This window comes from Cyrtonyx montezumae, unplaced genomic scaffold (genome assembly GCF_038088225.1).
Source record: "Cyrtonyx montezumae isolate F1298 unplaced genomic scaffold, pur_monq_1.0 scaffold_5, whole genome shotgun sequence".
NCBI lineage: Eukaryota > Metazoa > Chordata > Aves > Galliformes > Odontophoridae > Cyrtonyx > Cyrtonyx montezumae.
The window spans coordinates 15,081,144-15,105,796 of NW_027072056.1; the positions used below are offsets into that span (position 1 = coordinate 15,081,144).

Sequence of the window (24,653 nt, forward strand, 5' to 3'; positions counted from 1 at the left end):
TTATAAAAACAGAACCGATCTCCTTGTTTTTATTTATAAACATAGTTTTATTGGACTCCTGCCTTGTGTTTTGTTTTGTTCCAGCCTCTTCTTTTCCCCCCTCCTTCCCCACCCTTCTCTCTGTAGCCACATCCCAGTGGGTAGGGATGCTCAGGCCGTTCTCCACTGGGCTGGAAGCAGGCCTGGCGGTGCGTGGGTACCAGCCCTACGGAGGGCGGTGGGAACCAGAGGGGCTTCAGGCCCGCAGGGTGGAGGGCAGCCTCACCATCGCCATTCTGCAGCCATGCACGCAGATCTAGCAGTTCTCCACTCACCCCCCGGAACTACAACGTCCAGCGCCCTTCGCGCCGCAGGACCACAACTCCCAGCATGCACCGCGTGGACGGCCCTTCCCGCGCCACAGCCTCCAAGCCCCGCCTCCCCGCGGTAACGCATGCGCACTGCCGGCGGGGCGCGGGTGGGGCATGCGCGGCGGCGGCTCTGCAGTGATAGGGGGGGGCGCTGAGAGAAGGGGGGGGCGGCAGCCGCCATCTTGGGCGCTGGGCGGCGAGCGGCGGCGGGCAGCGGCAGGTGAGGTGCTCCGCACCGCGGCCGAGCGGCCCGCTTCTCCTCTCGGCGCGGCGGCGGCGGGCTCTCTCCCCGCGCGGGCTTGGGCGGCGGCCGGGGCTCCCTCGGGGCCGGGGGTCCGCGGTGCGGCTGTGACAGCGCCGGGCCGCCTCCCCTCAGCGCTCGGGGTGATGCGGAGCGGGCGGGGGCAGCGGGGCTGTGAGGACAGGCCCTCCTCGGGGAGGCTATGTGAGCCGGTCCGGCCGCGCCGGGGCTCGCTCGTTTGTTTTGGCAGCGGGGCCGAAGCGGCAGCCGTGGGGGCTCGGGTGGGCGGCTGGGGAAGGGCCCCGGCTACGTGCCGGCTCGGCCCGAGCAAAGGTCCTCTGATCGGATCAGCGGGAACTTCCCCCGGGATCATCCATCCGCACGGCTGCTGGGACGTGAGTTAGCCCGGTAGTGGCTTGTCGTCTCCAGCTTCCTCCATGGGAAAGCGGCTGAGGCTCTGCTGATGCTGTGCTGGAGCGAAAAGTGGGCCCCTATCCAACCGCTCCTCGGGATGCGTTTCCTCTTTCTTTCTTTCTTTCTTTTTTCCCCTGGCCGGGCTTTGGATCATGCAGAGCTGCAGGAAACGCAGCCTTGTTTGTCGCCTGGTGCAGCTGAGTGCTGTCCCCACCGGGAAATAGCACTCCCCGTCAGCTGCGTGATTTCAAGGTCTGTTTTCTCCTCACTTCAGTATGACGAAGCTGCTCTGAAGCTTTAGCCTAAGGCTGCCAGAATCTGAGCCTGGAACTTTCCCAGCTAGGCTCATCTAGGTGGCTTTGGTGGCTCAGAGCTCTTTTCTGATTGTTTCCACACATGGGCTTATGTGGGTACATGAGCCTCGTTGGGCAGTGTTAGTGTGAATGGAGTCAGAACTGTAGTAAGTGCTTTTTTTTTTTTTTTTTCTTATAGTAAAGCTAGACTTGTCCCAGTGAGTCTTGCTTGCAGGGACAATCTCCAGTCTGATGAGATGCTGCCAAGCTGCCTGCTTCCATATTTTCCCTGTCAGAGTGGGGGCATAGTTCCTCATCTGTAGGCAGTGCCATGTTACTGACATCTAGTGACAAAGATACCCAGCGTTCTTTGGGCTGCAGATGGGCCATATTTTCTTCCAGCTGTTTATGATGTCTCTGAAGGATATGGTGGCTGGCTTATCCCTGCCTCTTGAAGACAGCACATTCATAGTCTTCAAAGCACTGACTTGAGGGTGCAAAAGGTTATATCTGCAGTTTTTTGAAGCTGAGATAACAGAAGATTCTTTCTGGGGTTTGATAGTATCTCAGAGTTTGTGTAGTTTTCTGTTTGTTTTTTGATGGACCGAGAGTTCTCACTTGAAGAAAGCCTTTATTTGTAAAGAAACTTCACGTGACCCTGGTTAAACTTTTCTTGGCTTCATCACTTCTTGGTGCAGAGGTGAGGTGAAGCTATCGAGTGCAGCACAGTGTCTTGCATCAGTTTCCTGAGCTTGTACAGCTAAAGGCTTTTAATGTGTTTTAAGATGGTGGGGTGTGTGGTGTTTTATTAACGGGCCCTGTCGTGTTTCCCTGTGTCAGGATTTCTCCCTTTCCCTGCTAGGCTGGCGGCGTGCAGCACGGCACGCAGAGGCAGGCTGTAGGAGGGGAGCCTGCTAGGAGTTCAGCGTGCTTCTCTTCCTGCCCACTGCTTGTGGGGACTTATGGGATTGAGTTTAAAATAGGAACGGTTCCTCTGAAACCGATGGGCTTATCTCAGTAGCTCTTTAGCTCACAATATGTGTCTTAATTAAATTACTCAGCCTGTCTTCCCCAGGATTCCAGCTACGTTTCTTTAAAGCTAGGTGTGGCCCGTGGCCTCCTGGATGGTGTCTAATGCAGCCATCTAAGTAAAGCTTAGGTGCTCAGATTAGCTGGTGTGTGATGCCATCGAGGTAAGCCTTAAGCCTGCTGGTTTGATAACAGCTAGCTTGAAAAGGCTAGTTTCCTAAATAGCTTGTTTGCCAGAGCAGCCTGACTGATCCGCCTCCTGCTTCTGCTGCTGTCATTTGTCCAAGATCAGAGCAACTTCTGGAATGCAGAAAGCGTTACAGTTGATTTGCCCTTGGTCCTGTGAGAGCTGCAGTACCTCTCCTGGCTTCTTCCTGGATGAGAGCTCCAGCAGCTAATGTACCTTGAACTGCTTAGCTGGATAAGCTCATTAATGCACAGAAGTCTTGCTTACTGTTAAATCAGAACCCAAACTTTCTTTTAATAGATTACTGAATGGGTTGGTTGCTCTACATCAGCTTCTTGACTGACTTGTTATTGCTGCTTCCAAGATGAACTCTGTTTGTAATACATGCTCCTCTTTTCATTCAAGGTGATGTCAGTGCTGTGAGGAGACTCCTAGCCCCTCAGTGGCAGTGATGATCCCAGAATAGCTGGTTCCTGAGCTCACTGCTGCTCGTTTTGCATTATTCATCCCCTGTCCTTGATGACACAGGCACCTCCATGATGCCAACAACTTGTCTGGGAGCAGAGCTATGGTAGATGTGGGCTTGTCTGCAGGCACACAGGAGTCCCCTTGGATGGTCAGGCTTCAGTGTCTTGCTTTGTTGGTAGCCGAGTAGAAGGTAATTAAGCAGGCCTTGTAGCACACTTGTTTTCACATCTTAGCGTCAAACTTCTTTCTGGAGAGCTGTCACTGTTATAAGACTGCAAATGTACAGCTGGCTTAGTGAAATACAGCTGTTTCTGAAGTTGTATTTTAAAATCAGTGGACAAACACATTCGCATGATCACAAAGCTATCAGGGCTTTCCAAATCCTGAGGCTGCTGGTGCTTAGGTGGTAATGTGAAACTGTAGCTGCAGTGTAAGAGCTGTCCCTGGGGTCAGGCTGCTCCTGAGCACTTCAGGCAGTGTTAGCTCTGTGCCTTGGAAGAGAGGATGTAAGGGTTTTGCTGTGCAGTCCTACATTGCAGTGGGCAGGCCAGGCATGGGAGCTCAGCAGCTGCTGTCTGTGCTGAGGGGGTGCTCCAAGAAGCTGTGTTTGAGTGTTACAGACAATCACACTCTTTCTTGAATGAAAATTGCTAATATATTCTCAGTTTTTATAATTGTTCCACCACTCATAAGCTGTGCTGTTGGCACTTGCTAGTGATATGTTTTCTCCAGGCAATACCCCTTTCTTTTAGGGCTAGAATAAGCACCTCTTACCTGATAGAAATATACCACTGTAAAAAACAGAGTAGCGATTTGTTATTTTTCCTGAGCAATGAATTTGAGCAGGTCAGCTGTTCTGTGCTCGATTCTGTGTGTGCAGTTTCAGAAATCAGGCAATGGAGTTGTGAAGTCTGTTGTGTTGGTTGAAGCTAATGCTGTTCTAAATGGTGTTGCTTGGCAGGCTTCAGGTTATAGGACATCAGTATTGGAGAGCGTCAATGGTTTGAATGTCTGTGTATATCCAGGGTTTAGGCTAAAATTCAGTTTGTCTTTCATTCTCTAATGAGCAGGCAGCTGCAGGAAGATGTTGTTCTTCAGGTGTGGATGCTGCCATTAGTGCATCGTGTCCCTGGGCAGTTCCCCAGCAGGCCAGCCATGTGTTGCTCACCAGAACTGAAGCTGCTGACAGCCTGGCACCAGGACACTGCTGCACTGAGCTGTGCTCCTGCTGTGCACGTTCCAAGTGTGTGGCACAGTGTTGGTGTGAGAGGACAAAGTCTGGCTTCTGAGGGAACACCTGGTGTTAGGTCTGAAATGCATTCAAATCACATCCCAGCAGTTTGTTTTCATACACACTCCTTTTTGTAGCAGATGGTAACTTTGCTTCGAAGGTTCCCTTAATGCTGTCCCTTTCACCTGGGTGGAAAGGCATTTCCACACAGCCTTAAAGCTGGTGGGTTTGTAAGTGCGTGTAAGCATGTGGTCTCTCTCTGATGCTCTTCAGGATGCTTCAGTGTTCTATTTATGGCCTGGGATAGAAGTGTGCTGGAATGTGAGTGCTTGGCAGCAGGGCAGGAAGCAAACTGGCCATAGGTATTTGTAGGAGCAGCATTCATCAGAGCTCTAGCCCCAGCAACTTGCTGCTTGGAGAAAGAGGGCTCTGTTGGAAGAGGACTGTTGTTCTATATCTATCAGATTAGTCACCAGCTGGTGCAAATTCAGTATTCAGATGGATCTTCTCTGCATCTTAACCAGAATAAACCTGTCTATGTTATAACCAGAAAAATAATACAGTAACTAGCAGTGTGGAGTGGGTTGCCATATGTTCAAGCTTGTGAAACAGAAGGAATGTAGCTCTGAAAACGTGGTTGACAGACCATTAAGCCAAAGGCTGCAGCTAGTCGCCTTGGCTTCCAGGCACTTAGAAACAGTCGAAGAAGTGCTGGGCTTTGCTCTTCAGCTGTCTTGCAATGAGTTATTAGCCTGAGGAAACTCAAAAACACAGCGTAGGGCAATCTCCCTACAATGGGCTGACAGTGGAGAGGGGCAGAATGAGTCACTGGAGCTGATTGAGCAATGCAGTTACTGGGAGCTTTCTGAGTCACACTGCCTAGCACTGAGAGCTGATGAACCCATCTTCTGTGGTGGATTTCTTATTCTGGGGCCTTCTGATTCCAACAGCCATGAGTCACTGAATGTCAGTTACAAATTAATCTGAGTGCTGTTCCCTGCAGTTCTTAACCTTTGCAGGCTTTTTCTTTTCAGATATCTTTGAAAATGAAACCTGTTCCTTATTTTAAAAGGTGTGGAAGATCTTACCAGGTCTGAAGTGCAGCACTAAACTCCTTCGTTACAGTAACCTTGAAAACATTGCAGTGAGTGTCTCAGAAGCTTGTCCTGAAATCCTAAGGAGAGGATCAAAACAAAGCAAGCTTATTTTCACTGCAGCTGCTTCAAGGAGGGTCATTGTCTTCTTTAAGAGCTGTTCTCTTTGCTATGCTTTAAGCAACTTTCTCTTGCATGGTGCTCTTTGTATAGCTTGCTTCTCATCTGTTCATATATCCTTGGGCCAGTCATTTCACCTCTTGAGTTTCCCAGCTGCGAGGACTTGCTCTGATGAGCTGATGGAAGCCTTTGTAATGGGAAGGGAGTGTGAGTACTGATCTCATCAGGAAAGGTGGTGGTCCTAGGCTGCAGCCCAGCATTGTCAGTGCTTCCTGAGATTCCACCATGGACACGTTGGTGAAAGGGGCAGCTCTGTTATACCAAACTGAAAAGAGAAAAGTTATCAAGCCAACTGGGAGAGCACTCATGATTCTTTGGCTGCACCTATAGTAAGTGAAACTACCACCTCTGGCATTAGCCAGGGGCTTGCAGCATGGACTTTACAATGCCTGGTTGTGATACCTGTATAGCGCTGCTAATGTGCATCAGCTCTATGGGGATGAATCTATGCGTGTGCTCCTGTCTGGTAGCACATGAGGAACTACAGTAAGAGTGATCCTGGTAAATAGTCCTGTTTTCTTTTAAGTATTGCAAACAGATGTGAAGCTATTTGGAGAAGAAAGAGTGAAGTAGGTCAGATTGACAGATGCAGTGGTGAGACTTGTACCATGAATTTAGGGTTCTGCTTTATAAAAGGTATAACGATACATATAGAAAGTAGGCAGGTTAGGGAGTTAGGGCAATTTTAGCTTTATCTGCAGTATGATCAACCATCCTGAAGACTGAATTGAGTGTGATCTGCTGAGTTATTTTTTTTTGTTTGTTTTAAAAAGCCAAATGCTATGAACCACCAAGTAAATAGATCAAAGCAGGGTGATTATATTGTCTACGCCATGGTTTGCTTGCATGCTGAATAACTTGTGTGATTTTGAGTTTCCTTCCAGAAGGAAAACATAGAGGAAAGCACGGAGAAAGACCAAAGTGTGGAGCAGTTTCCTTGTGAAGAGGAACTGAGTTAGGCAGGAAAATGCCTTTCTGGGAAAGAGTCAATTAAAAGCAGTGGAGAAGATCCACAAAGTCGTGCATGGCCTGGAGAGATTTTTAAAGACTAAAAGTATTTGTATAACACTGTCTGCTCATCACCTAATACGCTTCTGTTGTGCAGGCAAGCAGTTGACTGCTGCTTGGAACTGTGATGCTGCTAAAAATGCTGATGTTTTTCTTCATAACTTAAGTGAATCTGTTGCAGAGTATGTTCTCACCTAATGCATGAGAGAGGATAGCCTCTTTATCTCAATCAATATCTAAAATGTCTAGATTTTCCTAAGAGAAGGCTTTTAGTTTCTGGCAGGAAGCATCATCAGCAGTCTTCTGTGTGTTTTTAGCACAGTAGTAAACATTCTAAGATTTCTTCAGAAGGTAGTTGGCTTGCCATGCTAGCAAGATGCTTTGTATTGTATATGCTGTGTGTCTGATCCTGTTTCTCATCAAAGCAGATGTTTCCTTTATGCTAAAAATAGTGGAACAAATAACTTAAGCAGCATTAAAGCCCAAGAGGGAGATTATATTTAAGACTAGGATGTGCTTTCTAGGAATCTTCTGGAAAGGGTTTGTAGGATTCATGTGATCCAGCTTTGACCAGTTGCATAAGCTTCCAGGAGGCTCTTCTCTACATGTCTGAAAGAGGATGTGGGAACTCTGCATCACGTTTGGTAGCAATGATATGTGCCCAGATGTGGAAGCCAGCACAGCAGGAGCCTGAAAAGACATTGTCTTTTATCTGGAATGAACGTTGATGTCAGTGCCACATGAAGCCACTGACAAGTGGCAGGATGCAGCCTGTTAGTAGCCAGGGACACAGCCAGCAGAATGTGTGAGTAAAAGCCGTGTGAGCTTTGAGAACTCTTTTGTCTTTCTCACTGTTTTGCCTTGACAACTAATTTTTTAAACCGTTTTCTTTCCTTGTTATAAGAATCTATTAGGTAGCTGAAGACCAATAGCACAGAAGTATGTGTAGTGTGGCTCTCTGAGAACTCAGTGGGTGTAGCTAGAAGTGTTGGTGTAAAGCCTTATGAAGTTTAAAGATGTTTTTTCTGAAAGTAGTCACAGCACCATTAAATGCACATGTACATATCTTGTTTTAGCACAGCACTCACATCTACAGTCCTGTCAAATAGCTCCTTTATTTTCTTAAATGTAACTGTTAGAAGGTTCTCTTAGTCCTGCAAACTCTGCACTGGAGACCCTTCTAGTTCTGGTATGTTTGTTGCTGTTGTGTATTTCTCTGGCCTTTGAGATGATCTGAGGCAAGGTCACTTTGACTTCACTTCTGCTGTCCCTGAACAAACAGTATCAGTTTGCCGTCAGCATGTTTCTAGACTCACCCTCCCTATCCTTTCCACCCACCCCAGACAAGTGGGTGTAGGCTAATCTCCCAAACAGCAGTGTGGATGGTTGGTTATCTAATGTTTTAGGTGATCATCCTAAGTCCTAGTTACACGACTTGCCCTGTCACATGTGTAGTGCTGTTCCTTGGGCTAAGCAACCAGCAGCATTCATGAGTGGGCACTGTGACTGGATCTGGTAAAGTAATTATACTTTGGAGAGGAAGAAAAGGCCATTTCCCACTGTAGGGTGTACTGGCTATGCAGGTCTCCTCAAAGCAGTATCTACAGAAAGAGAATGCTGGCAGTTTAAGAGCATAACTTCAGACACTAGCCCTTGGTTGAAATGTCTATGGCTGAGATCTCCTGCTCTGGTGACCTGTTGTGGCCAGACTACTGTTTTGATTCTGAAACAAAGCTTACAGATGTTATTCAGTACTGCTGCTAAGATACAGAAGAGGCTGTAGTATTGCCAAATAATAATTCTATCAGCTTAGTTTAAGTAGAGTGACTCCTTTCCTCTGCTCATCATAGTTTGTGCTGGATCTGTCTGTCATAAGTACATGTTGCTGGTCCTTCTAGAACATCCAAGAATCCAAGCTCGGGATATCAATTCTAAGCTGTGGCAGCAGTTAGAGCAACATGTAGACTCCACATGCATTGTGGCAGTTCCCTATCACCTTTTGCTTTATTAAATTGGTATACTGCTTATGGTCTTGATGTTCAGTGTTGCTGGCATATGGACAGGCAATGCTCTGAACGAGCTGTTGTGTAAAATGCTTGCCTGACAGATGATGAGTGCTAGTTTTTTGTGTCTAGATACTAAGGCAGCCTATCCTATTAGACAGCTGTGATCCCAAACAAGTGCGTGTGGACTTGGTCAAGATGCTGCTTAAATAATCTTTAGCTGCAAACTGAATGGTGAGAATAATCTTTTTAGGAGCTTGATTGTGTCTTGTCCAGCAGGATGAATTACTGAGCAACTAGATCAATAGCTGCTGCTGTGGAATCCGTTATCTCTTCAAAGTTAAGCAGTTTTCCTAGGCAAGCTATGATAAACCAGTGTGTTCTTGCTGTGAAAATCTCCCTGCTGTACAGCGATTTAATTTGTATCTCTGTCACTGCAGGGGTGCCTGTTTCATAGTAGAAATGAAGTCTGTGATTTGCTTGTAGTTCCAGGCCTGTGTCTTCTCTCTCATTCTGTGCAGAGGCCTGATGCTTCTAATTGTTGGGATGCTTTGTGTCCACTTCAGTGCTAATTTTGAGCTTCAGGCCTGGCTGTAGGTTGTGTGCTAACGCAGTACCTTGTGTGTTACTGGGTGCTCAGCAGCTGTTGCTCACCTAGACCTTAACCTCCAAGTTGATTCAGAAAGGCTCAAGAGGTCACTCACTCAGGCTTTTGCCAGGATTCCTGTGGTGGCTCTTTAGGTCTGAAACAAGGCTGTTAGTTCCTGTGGGTTTCCTCAGTGAGTCCTGGCTAGATGTGCCCTCTGAAGGACAGATCTATAGCAGACTTGAAGGAAGCTGAATGGTAAAGACTGGTTTAGGGCTTTTATGGTACATAAAAGTCTGTGTTCCCAAGGCATTAGGAAATCCTAACAAAAAGTATAGCCTCAAACTGCTGCTATAAGGCTACTCCATTCCCCTCTGGTAAAGCACTGTTTCTAATCTGTACTCTCCTCAGGATGCAAGCTCAATGCAAGCAGACACTTCTGTCCAGATCACTTCTGAGTATCAGTCTGCCCCACTGGGCTCAGCCACATGCTAGCCTGGCCAGGTAGAACTGTGTGAGTTAGGTGAAGTAGCTGTCACCATCAGACTTCCAGGATTGTCTCCAGGCATACCCTCCACCTGTCCCTCCCTGCAATTTGCTGGAGTTCATTACTCCTGTGGCATCAAGGTGGGTGATACAAGAAGAGCCTTCTATGGGATGTGTGACAAAAGCTCTTGGTGCCCTGGCTAGCAGCCAGTGGAAGCCAGTGCCTGTGCCTGCCCTGCTGTTTGCTACCACGCAGTCTAACGTGTGCCCTCTCTTGTTCCAGGTCTTAACCAACATGGGAAGAGAAGATTAAAGTTCCATCATGATCGGAGGCTTATTCATCTATAATCACAAAGGAGAGGTTTTAATCTCTCGAGTCTACCGGGATGACATTGGGTAAGTGTTTCTGTTGCATCCTTGGTCTTTGCATTTTTCTAAGTTTGTGCAGACAGCAACCTAGAGCTGCTTTGTTCTGCGTTAGCTGTGCATGCATGTGAGTCTGCAACTCAGTTTGCTGCTCCAGCCCTAGTTCTGAAATAGCTGAGCTTGTTAAGCCCAGATCGCCTACAGATGGTAGTAAAGGATAACCTGCAGGCAGAGCTAGGACTTCTGTCTGCATTTAGAGCCATGGCTGTTAGTCCAAGTGCTTCAACAACATAGGCTGCCATTGCAGGAGTCGGCCTGCCTCAGTGTAATTGTTAAAACATGGGATGAGTGATGTGGGAATTGTCTGCCATGCACTGTAACCAGGGTTCTGGATGAGTTTCCAGCTCAGGTGTCAAGTATTGGGTACAGGCGGAAGACTGCCTCTGGTCGTTGGCACTTTGATGCTATCAGCAGTTTCATAGTAGCCACCTTTATGCTCTAAGGTTCCGTACCCAAACTCTGTATGCCAGCCTTGTATGTGTATTAAGTAACTAAAGCTATAGGAAACTCTGAAACACTTTGAAACATTTCGATAAGTGTAAATATGTTGTTGCACTTCATGTAAGTGCTAACATTGCTCACTTAACTGGTATCCTGAAAGGAAGTCATCTATCGGAGGTTGAAAACTGAGTAGAAGTAGCAGCTCATGAGGGGTTCCATAGTTTCATTGGTGGGATGGTAGTTGTCAGTGGTATCTATAGTAAGGCTTCATTTAGTGAACTTCAAGTATCTCTTGACTTGTTTGAAGTTGACTAAAGTGGTGTAAAACAGTAGTAAAACACAGAGCTGAGCCAAGGAGCATTTGTACTTATGAAGCAGAAAACTGCTGGCTATGGAGTTTCTGCCTCTCTGCTGTGCTCTTTCAGTCTTTTGCAGGTCTGCTAGCTGAAGCTCCTCAGCAATTCCTGTATCAGGTCTAACTTGTGAAATTCCCCTAAGTACCGGGTATTGTGGTGATTGAATCAAGGAAGGTTGGATTATTGATGAGTTTTGTGAATATATTGTGTGTGAGGCTAGAGCAGTGTTGCTGCAGTTCTTGGCAATAAAATCTAGTCTTTTTTGTGGCTTGCAGACTTAAAGCACTTAAAGATTTCTCTGTTCTTGGACTGATGCTTTTAATTTAAAGGTGTTCTGGCTCTCTAAGTGTAAGCTGAAGAATTTAACATTTCTTTAATGGAGTGATCTTCCACTACTTTTGTCTGGACTTCTTCTCCCTCCGGAGTGACCTAGTAAGAAGTACTTTATTATGTACTGAACATCTGCTGGGCAAAACTAAAAAACTGGATTTCTTGCCTATCCAGTTTTTTTTCTTTCAATTATAGATGCCTAAAAGATCCGAATGTTCTCTAGAACTTTAGGGGTTGTGTTGCTTTGAGTGAAATCCTCCATTCAATTTTGTGTAAGTGCCTTACTGTCAATCTCTTGACTGAAATGGAGCAGGTGCTGGCTGTCAACTGGGCTTAATCCTTGAAGTGTTGGATTCCTTCTGAAACAGGTCTTCAAACCCAGTTTGCAGCTTTTTAGATATGTAACCTTACAAAAGCAAGCTGTCTTAGAACAATTATGTTATGGTGATATCAAGTAACAGGATCTTCAGCTCTGTAGCAATCCACTGAAGTTGGTTATCCACTGTTTCCTCTTCTGAATGTTAATGTAAATACTAGGAGTACTTGAAAGCTTTTAAGTGTTCCACTTTGCCTTCAGAGGGAGAGTTTATGCTCTCCTCTGTCGAAGTTAGTCTCTAAAGCAAGCTTACGAGAGATTTCTAGAATACTTAAGTCTTTCGATTCTTAATTTATAGATCCAAGGTGCAGGGAGCTGAGCCCATCTGGGTTGCTGGGAGGTGGGTTGAATGGGGCATAGGCATAGCTGCTGTCTTCAGGGGGGTTCAGAGTGAGTGACTTGTACGACTCCTTGGTCTTGGCACTTGCCTTTGGTGTTCTGAAGCCTCAGCCTATGTATTGTGAGAGATCAAAAAATATCTGTGGTGATGAAAATGTCTCCTATTGCATAGTTAAAGAGTCTAAATAAGCACATTCTAGCTCAGATGAGCAAAGTGGCAGTCAGTGAAGAACTTCTTCCCTTGACTTGATAAAGGCAAAAAACAGTCCTCACAGAATTTGGGCTTTCTTTGCTTGCAGCTTAGGAGAATGGCTTTAGTGCATGTAGTGCATCTATCTGTGCAGCAGCTGGTTGCATGCATAAACAGCCTCTTAAAAATACAGGCAAAGTACTATGCTTCTAATTCAGGTTACCATGGAGGGCTCTACTGTCACCATAAGTGTCTTGATTCTCAATGACGTAGCCACTAGGAGGACCTAACTGCTTTTAAAAATGCAACTATTTGATTGAAAAAGAAAAACTATTTGAAATTGAGCAGCTTACGTGACAAACTGCATGCACTTTAAATAGGAATTTGTTTTCTGAGCTTCTAATAGATCATTTCTGCTTCATGGCTCTTGGTCCTTAAGGTAAAAAGTGCAAGCTGGATAGAGCAGTGTCTGAATCTGCAGGATGTGCCATATCTCTCCAGATGTGCTAAGCTCTATCGAACTTGCTGCATTTCCTGGTGGCTGGACCAACCCAGGAAGCATCAACCCAAACAGCTTCAAATGGGAGTACTGCCATAGCAGTGCCCAGCTCTGTAATGAGGCATACCAGAAAAAGGAAACCTGGTACTCTGTGATCTCTAGGCTACGCCTCAGATTGAGGGTTTGTTTCTTTTTTTTTCCCCACCAGGGCATGCCACATGTGTTAGCAGAGCAGCCTAGATATCTGAGATGCGACATGAGTACAGCTTATCTGGACTAAACACTCAGTCCTGAAATTCAACCAAACACGAGTCTGTGACACTGGCAGTCTGACCATGGCGTGTCTGTGTTGTGCCATGCGAGGGCTTCGTTGCTGCCACAGCTTGTTACTTCCCAGCCAGTACTTCCTAGGCCTTTTGTGCCCAGGGGGAGGGGGTGCTGTTTGGTTTCTCCTTATCTCTTTGGATTCATTGTGCCTTGTGTGTGTGTTTCTAACCCTTTCTCTTGTTGCTGTCACTCCTCCTTTCTCCGCTGGCGCCATTTCTGTCCATCCCATCTCATTGGCTGCTGTAGCAATAGGTAAGAGACGCGTGGTAGGCCATGACTGGCATTGCAGTGGGCAGTTGGTGTGCTAGAAAAGCTTCACTGACCTGAGGCTTCTCCAGTAGCACACACTGTTCTGACTGCTGGTTCTGGCACTAGTCCTAGTGGGTTAGGACTTGAGGCTGGGAGGGTTACCACTCCAGAGCAAGGGGAACTTTCCTTGAAAAGCTTACTGGAGGGAAAGAATGGGACTTCTAGATGTTGTTTTTACAGTAGGTTAACTACTTTCTTGTGGGGAAGAAAAAAAAACTCACAAAAAAACAGATATTAATTTAAATGAAAGCCTTCTGGAGTTGTAAAGCCTGAGTAGTATTTTAATGTCAGAATTCTGCTTATGAGGGAGGGTGTTTACCGATGAGGCTTCTGCTAGGAAAGAATACCTACTATGATAACGTATGTTCCTCTGAGTATCCTTTGTTTTCAAACTTGGAACTGTCTGGTCATCTGTTATGAGCATTTGGATGTATCCTTGCTTGCCAAGATATCACTGCTATCTGCTCTCAAATATGGTGTGTATAATTGATACCATGCCCTTGACACTGCAGTGGTGAGAGCCCCTGTTGTGCTATATGTTCTCAAGGAGGAGTATGAGCAATATAGCACTGGATGTGTCTTGGCTTGGTATGTGGACTTCTGCTTTTAAGTCTGTCCTGTTATGAAGCCCTCAGACCTCCCTCCAATGTTCTTAGTATTGGTGGATTTTTACTTAATTTGGAGAGCTTATCCTGATGTGTAGCTGCAGAATGAGAGAACTCTGTAGTGTGGGAAAGCTGACGTCCAGAGTATCACGCAGATATCCATGTTCAGCTAAGACTGATTTGTTCTCTGTCATTGGTGTACAGATAACGAAACTAGCTTGGATTAAAGATGTTAGCAGCAGGGAAAACTTGCACAGCACTTTTTCTGCACTGTGCAGGACTCCTTTCCCATCACAAATGGTACTGGATCATCCAGTGCACATAATACACTGCTCCTACTGTCTGCAAGCAGGCTAGAAAGGACACGTAACTGGAAAGTCAGAAATGTTCTCAATCCTGCTAGCTGCTTTCAGCCTGCCCTCCATGGTACCTGGGATGTGGAGGTGAGATGAATCTGAGAATTAAAACTGTCCTTTGTGGTGTACACTGACATCTGTCAGGTGACCTGGGCAGATTTCCTGTTTTTTTTAACTGGGATATATCTGGGGGAACTGTCATATCAGGGGAGACTACAGCTTTGTTTTGGGGCAAGAGTATGAAGGCCTGGGCATGCAGAATAGATAATGGGCCTCTTTGAGCCACAGCCTTCTTTAGTGTTCATTCCTTGCTATGGTAATTGATCACCAAAATAAACGGAAGGTTTTTTCTGCCATCTGACTCGAGATGGAAGTTATCTTCTCCTTCTGCCTGCAATTGGAATTGTTCAGTCATACAAAACTGCAGAGATCAGTTATTTTATATCCTCGAGTTCGTACAAGATTTTAATGTCCAGCTCTGCTCAGCGCCTTCATTTGTCCCTCTTGGCTGTGACATCCCCAGGCGCTTATCCGAAGCTGGGTACGTGTAGCTCAGTGTCTGACTGTAATCATGTAAGCAGCGCCGTGCAGCCGACCTGTTCTGTGCACGTTGTGGTAACATCTCTTTGGCCTTGTAGGCGGAATGCCGTGGACGCCTTCCGCGTCAATGTCATCCACGCACGGCAGCAGGTCCGCTCCCCTGTCACCAACATCGCCCGCACAAGTTTCTTCCATGTCAAGCGTTCCAACATCTGGCTGGCTGCTGTCACCAAGCAGAATGTCAACGCTGCCATGGTATTTGAGTTTCTTTACAAGATGTGTGACGTGATGACTGCTTACTTTGGAAAGATCAGTGAAGAAAACATCAAGAACAACTTCGTGCTGATCTATGAGCTGCTGGACGGTGAGATGTTTCCCTGCAGCCTGCTGTCTGATATTGCACCTAACCCTTCCTTTGCCACAGTGGTTGACGTGGTCAGCATTTCTCTGTGTTGCTCTTCTGGCTTGTGGCTCTGAGCTAATTGTCTTTTACTCTCCTATAGAAATCCTGGATTTTGGCTATCCTCAGAACTCTGAAACAGGGGCCCTGAAGACCTTCATCACTCAACAAGGCATCAAGAGTCAGGTAACCAGAGGGATTTTGGAGTACAGCATTGCTCTGCTGGCTAATTTGCTGTAAAGTCATTCAAGAAAGTGCAGTTAATTACCCAGCTACTGACCTGTGCTGAGTGGAGGTGCCCAAGTAGATTGAGAACACCTTGGCAGTCATGTAGCTCACTGGCATCTTACTCTGGGAGTCTGTGTTTGTGTGACTTCATGCTTCCTGCACGTGGTAAAGTGTGAGAGGAAGGGCCCTGTGTTAAAGGAGCAACAGTCCCTTGCTTGTAAATGATTACCTCCATCAGGTACTGTTCTGTGTCACTTTCTGACAGAATAAACGCATCTGCCTGCTGAACCAGAAATAGCTGTCCTATGTGTGAATCTCACTTAGTGAGTCTGTTCTCTGCAAGTCTTTGCTGCTTTTAGCTATTGGGCTTTCCTGCCTGTCTTTGAAATGAAGTATTCCTCAGCCTTCTGGATCTTGCTGGCAGTGAGGGAACTGATGTTATTCTGTTGCTGCCTGTAACATCTGTACAGATCAGTAGATGCATCCTGGGGTCTCAAGTTAGAGACGAGGTTCTCCACTGTGCATCTGGCACAGTAGTAACTCCTTCAACAAAAAGTTTACATGGGAATAGAGGATAAAGAGCTCCTGAGGAGAAAGATATAGAAGTTGGACTGCTTTGAGGAATGTTTTTCATAGCTCTATCTTACTGCTGCAGGTTAGTCCTCAAAACTAGGTTTCTCATCCCAACTCATGCACAACCTCTGTGAAACCAAAGGACTGCTGTAGTTACTGATTCTTGTGTTCCTGGGGGATACTGCTTACGTTGTTTCCCTAACAAAGCTATGTAACTCATAATGAGCCTAATACACAGTCCTGTCATCTGTGTAGTAGGTGAGTCAAAGAGAAGCTGGGAGTCAGTCTGTACTGAAGCTGTCTGCAGAATAGATGTGTGTGAAATTTCAGATCCAAGGTGTAAATGGAAATGAAGTGTACAGCAGGAGGCTTCCTAGTGGCTGTAAGGATAAGAAGAGGTCAGAGTCTCTGGAGGCTGTTTTAGCTTCTTTCATTAGCACTGACTTCCTGAGAACTTACTTCAATCTTCTAATAGCATGACTATCAGTATCTCAAGAAACTTTGGGGAAGAGAGAAACTGCCTGTGAGCAACACATCTTCTGCTAGAGCAGCAGTATTTTGCAAGAAGGCACGTGTATATCAGTAGCCAGATGTGAGTGTATCCGGTCTCAATCCTCCATTCAGAGCCCTAGTGTAAATCTCTTTGACTTTCTGCAGTCTGACATTTTGGGCAGTCAGCATTCAAGACAGCTGAGTCAGCTCCTGTTCCTAGGAAAACTCTACCACCCTCACTTCCTTCCCTGTTTATTTTACTTTGGTCTGTTTTAACAAACTCTAATGTTGTTTGTGTGCACGTTACTGCTGCAGCATCTTACCTTGTTCAGCAATAGCCTTAGTCTTTCTCCTCTAAAGAGGAGTTCTTATGTACAGCTTTTGATATAAGTAACAGCTCTCAGTTATCTGCTGTCTTGGAGTTTTGTGCATCCCAGTTCAAAAAGAGCAGAAGCAATCCTTTCCAGATTGGTGTTTCAGGGGGAGGAATGGGAAAAGAATTGTCCGTATTTCCATGTCTGCTATTTACTCTGGCACATCTAGCCTCGAATTTTCATGTATGGTCAATTCCTGACAGATAGGTCAAGCTAAAATCTGGGACTGGATTATCTGTTATCCGTGTTCCCTTATCTCTGCTTAGTTTGTGATGGTGTTTTCCTTGGGCTGTATCCTGCTGACTTAAAGGAACAGAATCTGCATTTGTGGCAGAATTTCTAAACTCAGCTTTTTTTCCTGTTCAGTGAGGAACTGAATACTCCACCTTCTGTGGTTACAGTGGTCTTTCCAGGGCTGGTGATCTTGGGACAGAGAAGAGAAATACTTTGTACTGCATTAAATACTTACCTAGGCAGCTCCCAGTGGAGTATAAAGCACTCTTCCTCGTCAGTTTTCTGATAATGGCTCCGTTTGCTGAAGGAATGACCCAAGTCTGGCAAGAACAAAGCCACCACTGGTTTTAAACCGTGAGCTTGTACTGCCACCCTGTGGGCCCAGCCCAGTGCTGCCGGGGAAGAACCCACCTTGGTGTTCTGCTCCACTCTGGTGGAAGAGGCAGAATCGAGGACACAACAGGACTGGGTTTTATTAAGATGCCTGCAGTCCTGGGTGCCATATCCTCAGACTACACATCTGTGCCATGGTAGACATGCACAGCTTGCTTTAGGAATGGCAACAGAAGGAGTCCACTACTCTGAGTGGTATTTGGGTCGTTGTTTCCTCTGTCCTACCTTGCATTTGGGTGATATGTCACAGGGCAAGTCTGAAAAGACTCTTTGTTGCTAGGAAGGTGTGCTGTGCTTTCTGAGCTAAAGGTTAAAGCTCCTTGTCTTGTTTGTGCTGACTCACTACCTAATTAGCAATGAGCTGGCTTGCTTTGTTCCTGTCCTGCGATAGCCTTAATCCTAACCTGCCTCTTTCTCCCTTCCTCCTTTCTCTTGCTATTGACCTGCTTGCCTGTCTAACCCTGTGTACACCACACTTGCTGCTATACATCTACTTCTTCACTTTCTGCGTGTGATTGGACCCCGCCTGTAGCATCAGGTAGGAAACCTGCTGGTGCCTCTCAACACAGTCCTTAATGCTCGTAGGTTTAGAGCACAGACACTGTTAGCTGTGCGTTAGGTTAGTGCTGGAGTACAACTGTTGCCCCAAATGGCATGTTAATGAGTGCAGTCATTAAGAAGCAGTCATTGTTACCAGCTGCCTCATGGCCCTAGGGTCTTGTGCTGGGTAAGGGTATGAACTGCCCTGTCTCTGTTACATACAGATTGATGTGACAGCTTGTCAGATGTGGTTTGAATGTCATCAGTGTAGCCCAATCCTCCCCACACCGAAACGTGGCCTAACTAACATGCAGCTAATAAAATGAAAGCAGCTTTCCTGCTGTCTCTGTGACTAATGTTTAGTTTGTCTTAGAAATTCCTGTGCTGAGGAGGGAATGCTTCTGTGACACGATCAGGAGGTGTGTGACGACACTTAAAATCTTACAGTAGACAAATACTTTTGATATTTAAATGGCAAGCGCTTTCTTTTTGCTTTAAAGTAAGCCTTCTTAGTCCTTCAGTTTAGAGATCCAAGGTGTTATTTTTTTCCCTTCAGACTAAGGAAGAGCAGTCCCAGATCACCAGCCAGGTGACTGGACAGATTGGGTGGAGGCGTGAAGGAATCAAATATCGTCGCAATGAACTCTTCCTTGATGTGCTGGAGAGTGTGAATCTCCTGATGTCCCCCCAGGGTAAGTAGGAGCTATTAAGCTGTCATCTTTTTCTCCCAGTAATAGTTGAATGCATAAGTACTCTGAACTGTGCTCTTCTCTGCTCCAGGTCAGGTTTTGAGTGCCCATGTGTCTGGCAGAGTGGTGATGAAGAGTTATCTGAGTGGAATGCCAGAGTGCAAGTTTGGCATGAATGACAAGATTGTCATTGAAAAACAGGGCAAAGGGACTGCGGATGAAACGGGGAAAAGGTAAGAGGCACATGGTGAAAGCCGTTTGCCACCAGGGGCTCTTATGAGAGGGCAATGCTTGGTAGCTTTTCTCCTCTGACAGAAGCAACTTACCTTTTTTCCCTTCAGCTATCACTGCTAGTTTTTCCCTGGGTAGGTCTGTTGCAATGTGAGCTACTAAACTTAGGGCCTCAGTTCAGAAGGTTTTTCTGTAGCAGGACTAGTGTGAGCAAGTGGAATTACTTCCATGTCTTTAGTGACTGACTTCGTGTCTACAACAGCAGGTGCCTGGAGAAAGTGGGATGCTCTGGGCTATCATCTTTAAAATTCACACATAATGTTGCATGGGTTCTTTGTACTTGGAAACATTTTCTCAAGGTAGATTCTCACAGAGCTGGTTTCTAGCAGTTCTAGTCAGTGCAGGTTGTTGTTACCCTTCTCAAGGAACAGTGAAAGAACCTCTCTGACCATAGCTGACCAAAAAACAACCAAAATCAGAATAGTGGGCAAGCTGATATGTGAACCCCTGCTGCTGTCACACAATTGTCTGTATAGTGTGGAGAGTCATCCTTTCTGGGAGCCCAGCAGCTTTCCTTCCAAATATGCCTCAGACAGTATGCACCTTAGAGCTAAAGATGGTCTTAAGCCTTCTTCACAAGCAGGAAGGCAGGAAAAGAGGGGAAAGCAAAGGGACTGCCACTTTTTTCCCCACTATTTTTGACTCAGCTGTGTTTCTTCTGTTGTTTTGTTTGTTGTGTTTTTGCTGACCCCTCAGTGAATTGGGAAGGTAGATAATCTGCTTCAACTGTGTGCACTCTGCTGTTCTCCCTGTCTCTTGCTTTGTGTGACTTGTGCATGTAATTCGGACACTTTCCTAAGTGGTTCCTGTAAACAGAGCTGAGCTGCTATCTGCCTTTTATCTCAGAACCAAGCCAAGAGCTATCGCTTCACTGTCACTTTTAAGCTGTCTTTCTCATAACTGAATCTAGCTAATAAAATGGATGAGCCTCAAGTGGCTGCCCAGTGGGGAAATACCCTAGTTAAAATGTCTGCATAGGCCTCTGAAGAGTCAGCAGCATTGCTCAGAGTTCCCGTGCTGTGAGTGCTTTCACCTGTAAGTGTGCTATTTTCTTGAGTTACAGAAGCAGGACAGATGAGGATTCTTGCTGGGTGGTTCTGCCTAGTCATGGTCCTCCAGCAGCCAAGAGGCACGATGTGTCACTGTCCAGAGGTGTTTAGCAGAGGTGACCCAAAGGAGCAGCTGCTGCCCGTTGCTTTTTGGCTTCTGGCACGTGGCAGTACCAAATCCTGAGTAATGCTGCCTGAGACCTGGGATAGTGCTAGGCAGTGTGGCTTTCCCTGCAGCATTCCAAAGAAGTCAAGGAACTCATCTGATAATGTTGACTGTCATCTGGGCAACAAATCTGGAATGACTAACTCCCACTTGTGAAGCACAAACTACACCAGTGGCTTGTGTAAATTGAACAGACAGCCTGGGATAAGTCTGCTTCCCATTTGTGCAGGTAGTGGCAGCTCTTAGGACAGCTGAACCTCCCCGTTACATATACTGTCTCTGCCCATTGGCATGGTCACTCAGTTGTTTGTAGCTTTTGAGACAGCCTAGATATCACAGCACTATGTTGCAGCACCTTTTCTATACTTCTGCCTCTTCTGTGGCCAACTAAATTCTCATTTTATGATCCCTTTCAGACATGGCTCATAGCTAATTGTTCATAGCTAATTGTAGGATGTAGCTCTGAGAGTGTGTTCCTAGCTACTGGACCTCCACCTGAGCTGAGTGCTGTCAGGCTAGGCTAGTGCACCTAAATGCATAGATGATAGCTGGGTAGATTTTTGTGAAGCAAAAGATAACTTGTGGCATGATATTCTGTAGTCCTCAGCAAGTCAGTTACCATACTGGCCTGAGAACAAAGGTTTCTCTCTGAAATCAAATCACTTTCTAGCAGTGTAGAAATCAACAGCTCTGAAGTGATTTCTAAGCAAGAACAGCCTAAACCTCACATTTTCTAGCTGTGTGGCAGTGGGATAGCTTTGTGGACAGGAAAGTGTTTTCTTGTTACTGTGCTGCAAGAGGACTTGAGCTAGCAGAGTTGCCCTTGCAGTACTGTGGTCCTGCTGACAGGCAGACCTGAGCATTGCGTTCCTCTGGCTATAACAGCAGTGTCTCAGCTTTGGGGAAAGGAGGGAGAGAATTGTTTCAAACAACTGTCTTGAAGTATGACTTTGGTAAAGCAAGGGAAGTCTGAGTCAGGAGGCTGCTGTCTCCTAAATCTCTCCCTGCCTGCCCATTTCCTGGACACCTGCAATGGCAACATGCTCTGTAGAATAGTTTCTGCCTGAGCAAACTTTAACTGTGCCAAGGTACTGGAGCTGCAGCGTGCAGTTGTTTAACTCTCTCTTGTGTTTTAGTGGCAAACAGTCAATTGCCATCGATGACTGCACTTTCCATCAGTGTGTGAGGCTCAGCAAGTTTGATTCTGAGAGGAGCATCAGCTTCATTCCACCAGATGGAGAGTTTGAGCTCATGAGGTATGGTGCTGGGGGAGACGGGCTGGTATTGGCATATGCTTGTTGCTGATGCAGTGGTGCTGCTGTTCTTGGGCAGACTTGCAGCACTTGAGTACCAGACCATGTTATGCTTACCTTTTTTTTTTTCCCCACATGCTCTGGTGGTGGTGGTGGTTAAGTTCTTAAAACTACTGTCCATAACGTGCAATTTGGGGTTATTTGGCAGGGGCCTCCTTGAGCTGGGTCTTGAGAAGTTATTACAGCCCAAGGACAGCACGGGTCTTGCTGCTGCGTCCTTCTGGGATGGCTGCCATTCTGGCTGGTGCTTCCAGGCAGTTCTTAATGTGCAGAAGCTTTTTAGGAAGCTGGGAGTTAACTCCTTCTCAGAGTTTGCTATTGCTTATGTACCTGCAGATACCGAACCACTAAGGACATCATCCTTCCCTTCCGTGTGATCCCCCTGGTGCGGGAGGTGGGTCGGACCAAACTGGAAGTGAAGGTGGTGATCAAATCAAATTTCAAACCTTCATTGCTGGCTCAGAAGATAGAGGTAAGCTCTGAGCCTATTCTGTTTCTCTGCTTGTTGTCCCCTGCTGTGCTGTGTTGTCCTCACAGATGAGTACTCAAACTTGAACAGGACTAAAGTGAATTGAGCACCTTACAGATGTGTGATGATGCTGCTGTGCAGTGGTATAAGACTGCTGTGGAGGTGGGAGCTGTTCTCACTTGCACAGTCAGCCTTGGCAGAAGCCTAATTCCTGCAGCAGCTGTTCACTTTATGCCTTGGCCACCATGAAAGTTCATATTACCATCTGCATGATCTCACAGTACGTGTAAGACAGACTAAGGATAGACTTGGAGCTTGGTCCCTTCTGGGAATGGCTTATCTCTGCATAGCAGGCTGTCCAGAGCCAGAACCAGGTCTCCTTCCCCAGCCTGGCATCCTACATGGGTTCATTTCCCTGACAGACAGGTTTCTGGCTCTACATCTGGAGCCTGAACTGGGCAGCTCTGTCTCGACTGTTGTGAACTTTGAAAATGTCTGAGCCTTTACTTCAAAGCAAGCAATCATATCCTAGAATGTCTTGTGGTGGCTGATGTTCTCTGAGCCCTGAGATGGAGAGAGAAGGCTGAGGGGTTTGAGACAGCAGCTGCACTGTCCTGAGAAGTCCCTGCCCGTGAGATGGTGTGGAGTGCCCCTGCTACAGTGTCACTTCTGCTCACTGTGCTCTGCTTTCCAGGTCCGGATCCCAACACCCCTCAATACCAGTGGAGTGCAGGTTATCTGCATGAAAGGGAAGGCGAAGTACAAGGCTAGTGAGAATGCCATTGTGTGGAAGTAAGTGAGCATGCTGGTCAGAGCATGCTGTGTGGGTAGGCTCTGGGAGGGCAGTCTGTTCAGTCTGCTTGGTCTGTCTGCACTGAGCATGTGTAGTGAAGGGGAGAAGAACCTTGAACACCTTGTCACTTCTGTGCTTTCTCTGATAGGATAAAACGAATGGCTGGAATGAAGGAATCCCAGATCAGTGCAGAGATCGAGCTGCTGCCCACCAATGACAAGAAGAAGTGGGCTCGGCCTCCGATCTCCATGAACTTTGAGGTGAGTCCCTGTTTCCCTTCCATGGTGCTGCTAACCTTAGAGAGGCTTGGTCAGTCCAGCCCTTTCTGGCCTCCTGGGAGCTGCACAGTTCTGAGTGCCCCCTGTTCCCAGCTGTTACGTAACTACCCAGTGTGAGACCAGCCAGGTGTCAAAAACTAATGGAGGAGCATTGTCCATGCAGCCACTGGGGTCTGCCCCCATGCCTGTGGGCAGTGGTGGCTCTTCATGTCCCTTTCTGGATGCTTAGCCCAGGGGCTGTCAGGCTGTTGTGTGTGGACAGTACCTCACCTCCGTGTCCCAACGTGGTTTGTCGCCTTTCCTTTCCTCCATAGGTCCCATTTGCGCCCTCTGGGCTGAAGGTGCGTTATCTGAAAGTCTTTGAGCCAAAGCTGAACTACAGTGACCACGATGTGATAAAATGGGTGAGGTACATCGGCAGGAGCGGGATCTATGAGACCAGGTGCTAGCCCCAGCGGGCTGGCAGGCTCCCTCTTCTCCAAGCCATCCTCCACGTCTCCTCAGTCTTCAAGTACATTCAGAGAACATCTGCCTGGCCCCTCTCCGCAGATCGAACGCCCCCGTGCTCACGTCGGGGGCAGACTGTCCTGCCTGTGCTCCGTTACCACCCGTGCTGCAGCTGAAGTTCAGACTCCAGTTGTGTGCAGGGGTACAGTCAGCATCCTGCTCCCTGTCCCGGGGTGGGGAAGGGCTAGTCTAACTCCCATCCTCTCGTGATCTTTCTAGGGAACGTCCACCATTAAACTACTCTTCTGTTGGTGTCTCACTACTTGCATCATATCCTAGTATTTTTGAAGTTCTTGTGCATATGTACTCGTAGAATAGACCTAAACATAGACTGGACAAATCTGAGTTGAAGTTACCCTGGCTTCTGTACTAGCTATTGCTGTTGTGGTAGATGTTGCTGGCCAGTCTGGGATGCCTGAGGTGGTGAGTTTGTTGGGCTTCTGCCAGAGGAGGTGGTGGGCTCGCTGGATCTTGCCACCTTTATATTTCTTGCAAAGTCTTCAGTATCGAGTCCTGCTTTGGGAAGGTTTGTGACCAAAAAAGGATGAGGGTTTAGACTCTTGCTGGTGTGTATGTGGGTGGCACAGCATTTCAGGTCCATAGAGCACTTACCCCTCCCGCTGCTGGCTCGAGCCAGTCGTTCCTTTCCAGATGAATCCAAGTACGGCTGCCTCCATCCCGGGGAGTGTGGGTCAGCTGAGCTCTGTCGGGATGTGAACAGGGTCTGTCCTCTGGAATCTAAAATGCAACTGGCACCGAGAGCCCCCTGCCCCAGCCTGCCCTCTCTGCACTTCTACCAAATGCTTCTGGGCCATAGGAATGCTGCTGCTACCCACGATCCCGCTTCTGGTAGTGTGGTCTCCATTTTGTACACTTTGTGATTTGTCCAGCTCTGGATCTAATAAAGTATGTAGAACGGAGGAGGCTGCCTGTGCTGCTCTTTGGGAGTGCTGGTGCTCGAGGCGCGGGCTGTTGTTTTGTTTGTTGTGATTTGCCCGGCTCTGGGCTGCAGAGGTGATAGGTGTGTGAAAAGAGGGGAGGAGTGCTAGTGTTCCTAGCTGCGGCTTCCGGCGCTGCCTGCTGCGTGCCGGGGGGGCTCGGGGCTTCCTGAACGCTGCGGTGGGGAAGCGCTGCGCTGAGCGTGGACGCGGCTCCTGTGCCGTGAGCCTGCTGCCGGATCACGCCTGTAAAACCGTAAAC

The 24,653-nt window shown here is 47.1% G+C and overlaps 1 protein-coding gene across 2 annotated transcripts; it reads left to right on the forward strand.

Moving 5' to 3' along the window:
• Nucleotides 1–509: 509 nt before the first annotated feature.
• AP2M1 (adaptor related protein complex 2 subunit mu 1) lies at nucleotides 510–23,712 on the forward strand. Of its 2 annotated transcripts, none has more exons than XM_065748424.1 (11): nucleotides 510–570; nucleotides 9,854–9,966; nucleotides 14,763–15,028; nucleotides 15,168–15,250; nucleotides 18,455–18,590; nucleotides 18,679–18,820; nucleotides 21,230–21,349; nucleotides 21,743–21,878; nucleotides 22,570–22,667; nucleotides 22,817–22,928; nucleotides 23,261–23,712. In XM_065748424.1, exons 2-11 carry the CDS (start codon nucleotides 9,893–9,895, stop codon nucleotides 23,393–23,395), a joined length of 1,302 nt encoding a protein of 433 aa, XP_065604496.1. In that variant the 5' UTR covers nucleotides 510–570; nucleotides 9,854–9,892; the 3' UTR covers nucleotides 23,396–23,712. The 2 variants fall into 2 exon arrangements, with proteins under 2 accessions (XP_065604496.1, XP_065604497.1); XM_065748425.1 differs by lacking the exon at nucleotides 510–570 and adding an exon at nucleotides 6,384–6,446.
• Nucleotides 23,713–24,653: the final 941 nt, after the last annotated feature.

Bases quoted from the DNA above. Each gene is read 5' to 3' on its own strand.
- AP2M1 (XM_065748424.1), top strand. From the start codon at position 9,893: ATGATCGGAGGCTTATTCATCTATAATCACAAAGGAGAGGTTTTAATC. The intron at 9,967-14,762 runs GTAAGTGTTTCT...TTGGCCTTGTAG, and splicing joins GTCTACCGGGATGACATTGG to GCGGAATGCCGTGGACGCCT. The intron at 18,821-21,229 runs GTAAGAGGCACA...CTTGTGTTTTAG, and splicing joins GCGGATGAAACGGGGAAAAG to TGGCAAACAGTCAATTGCCA.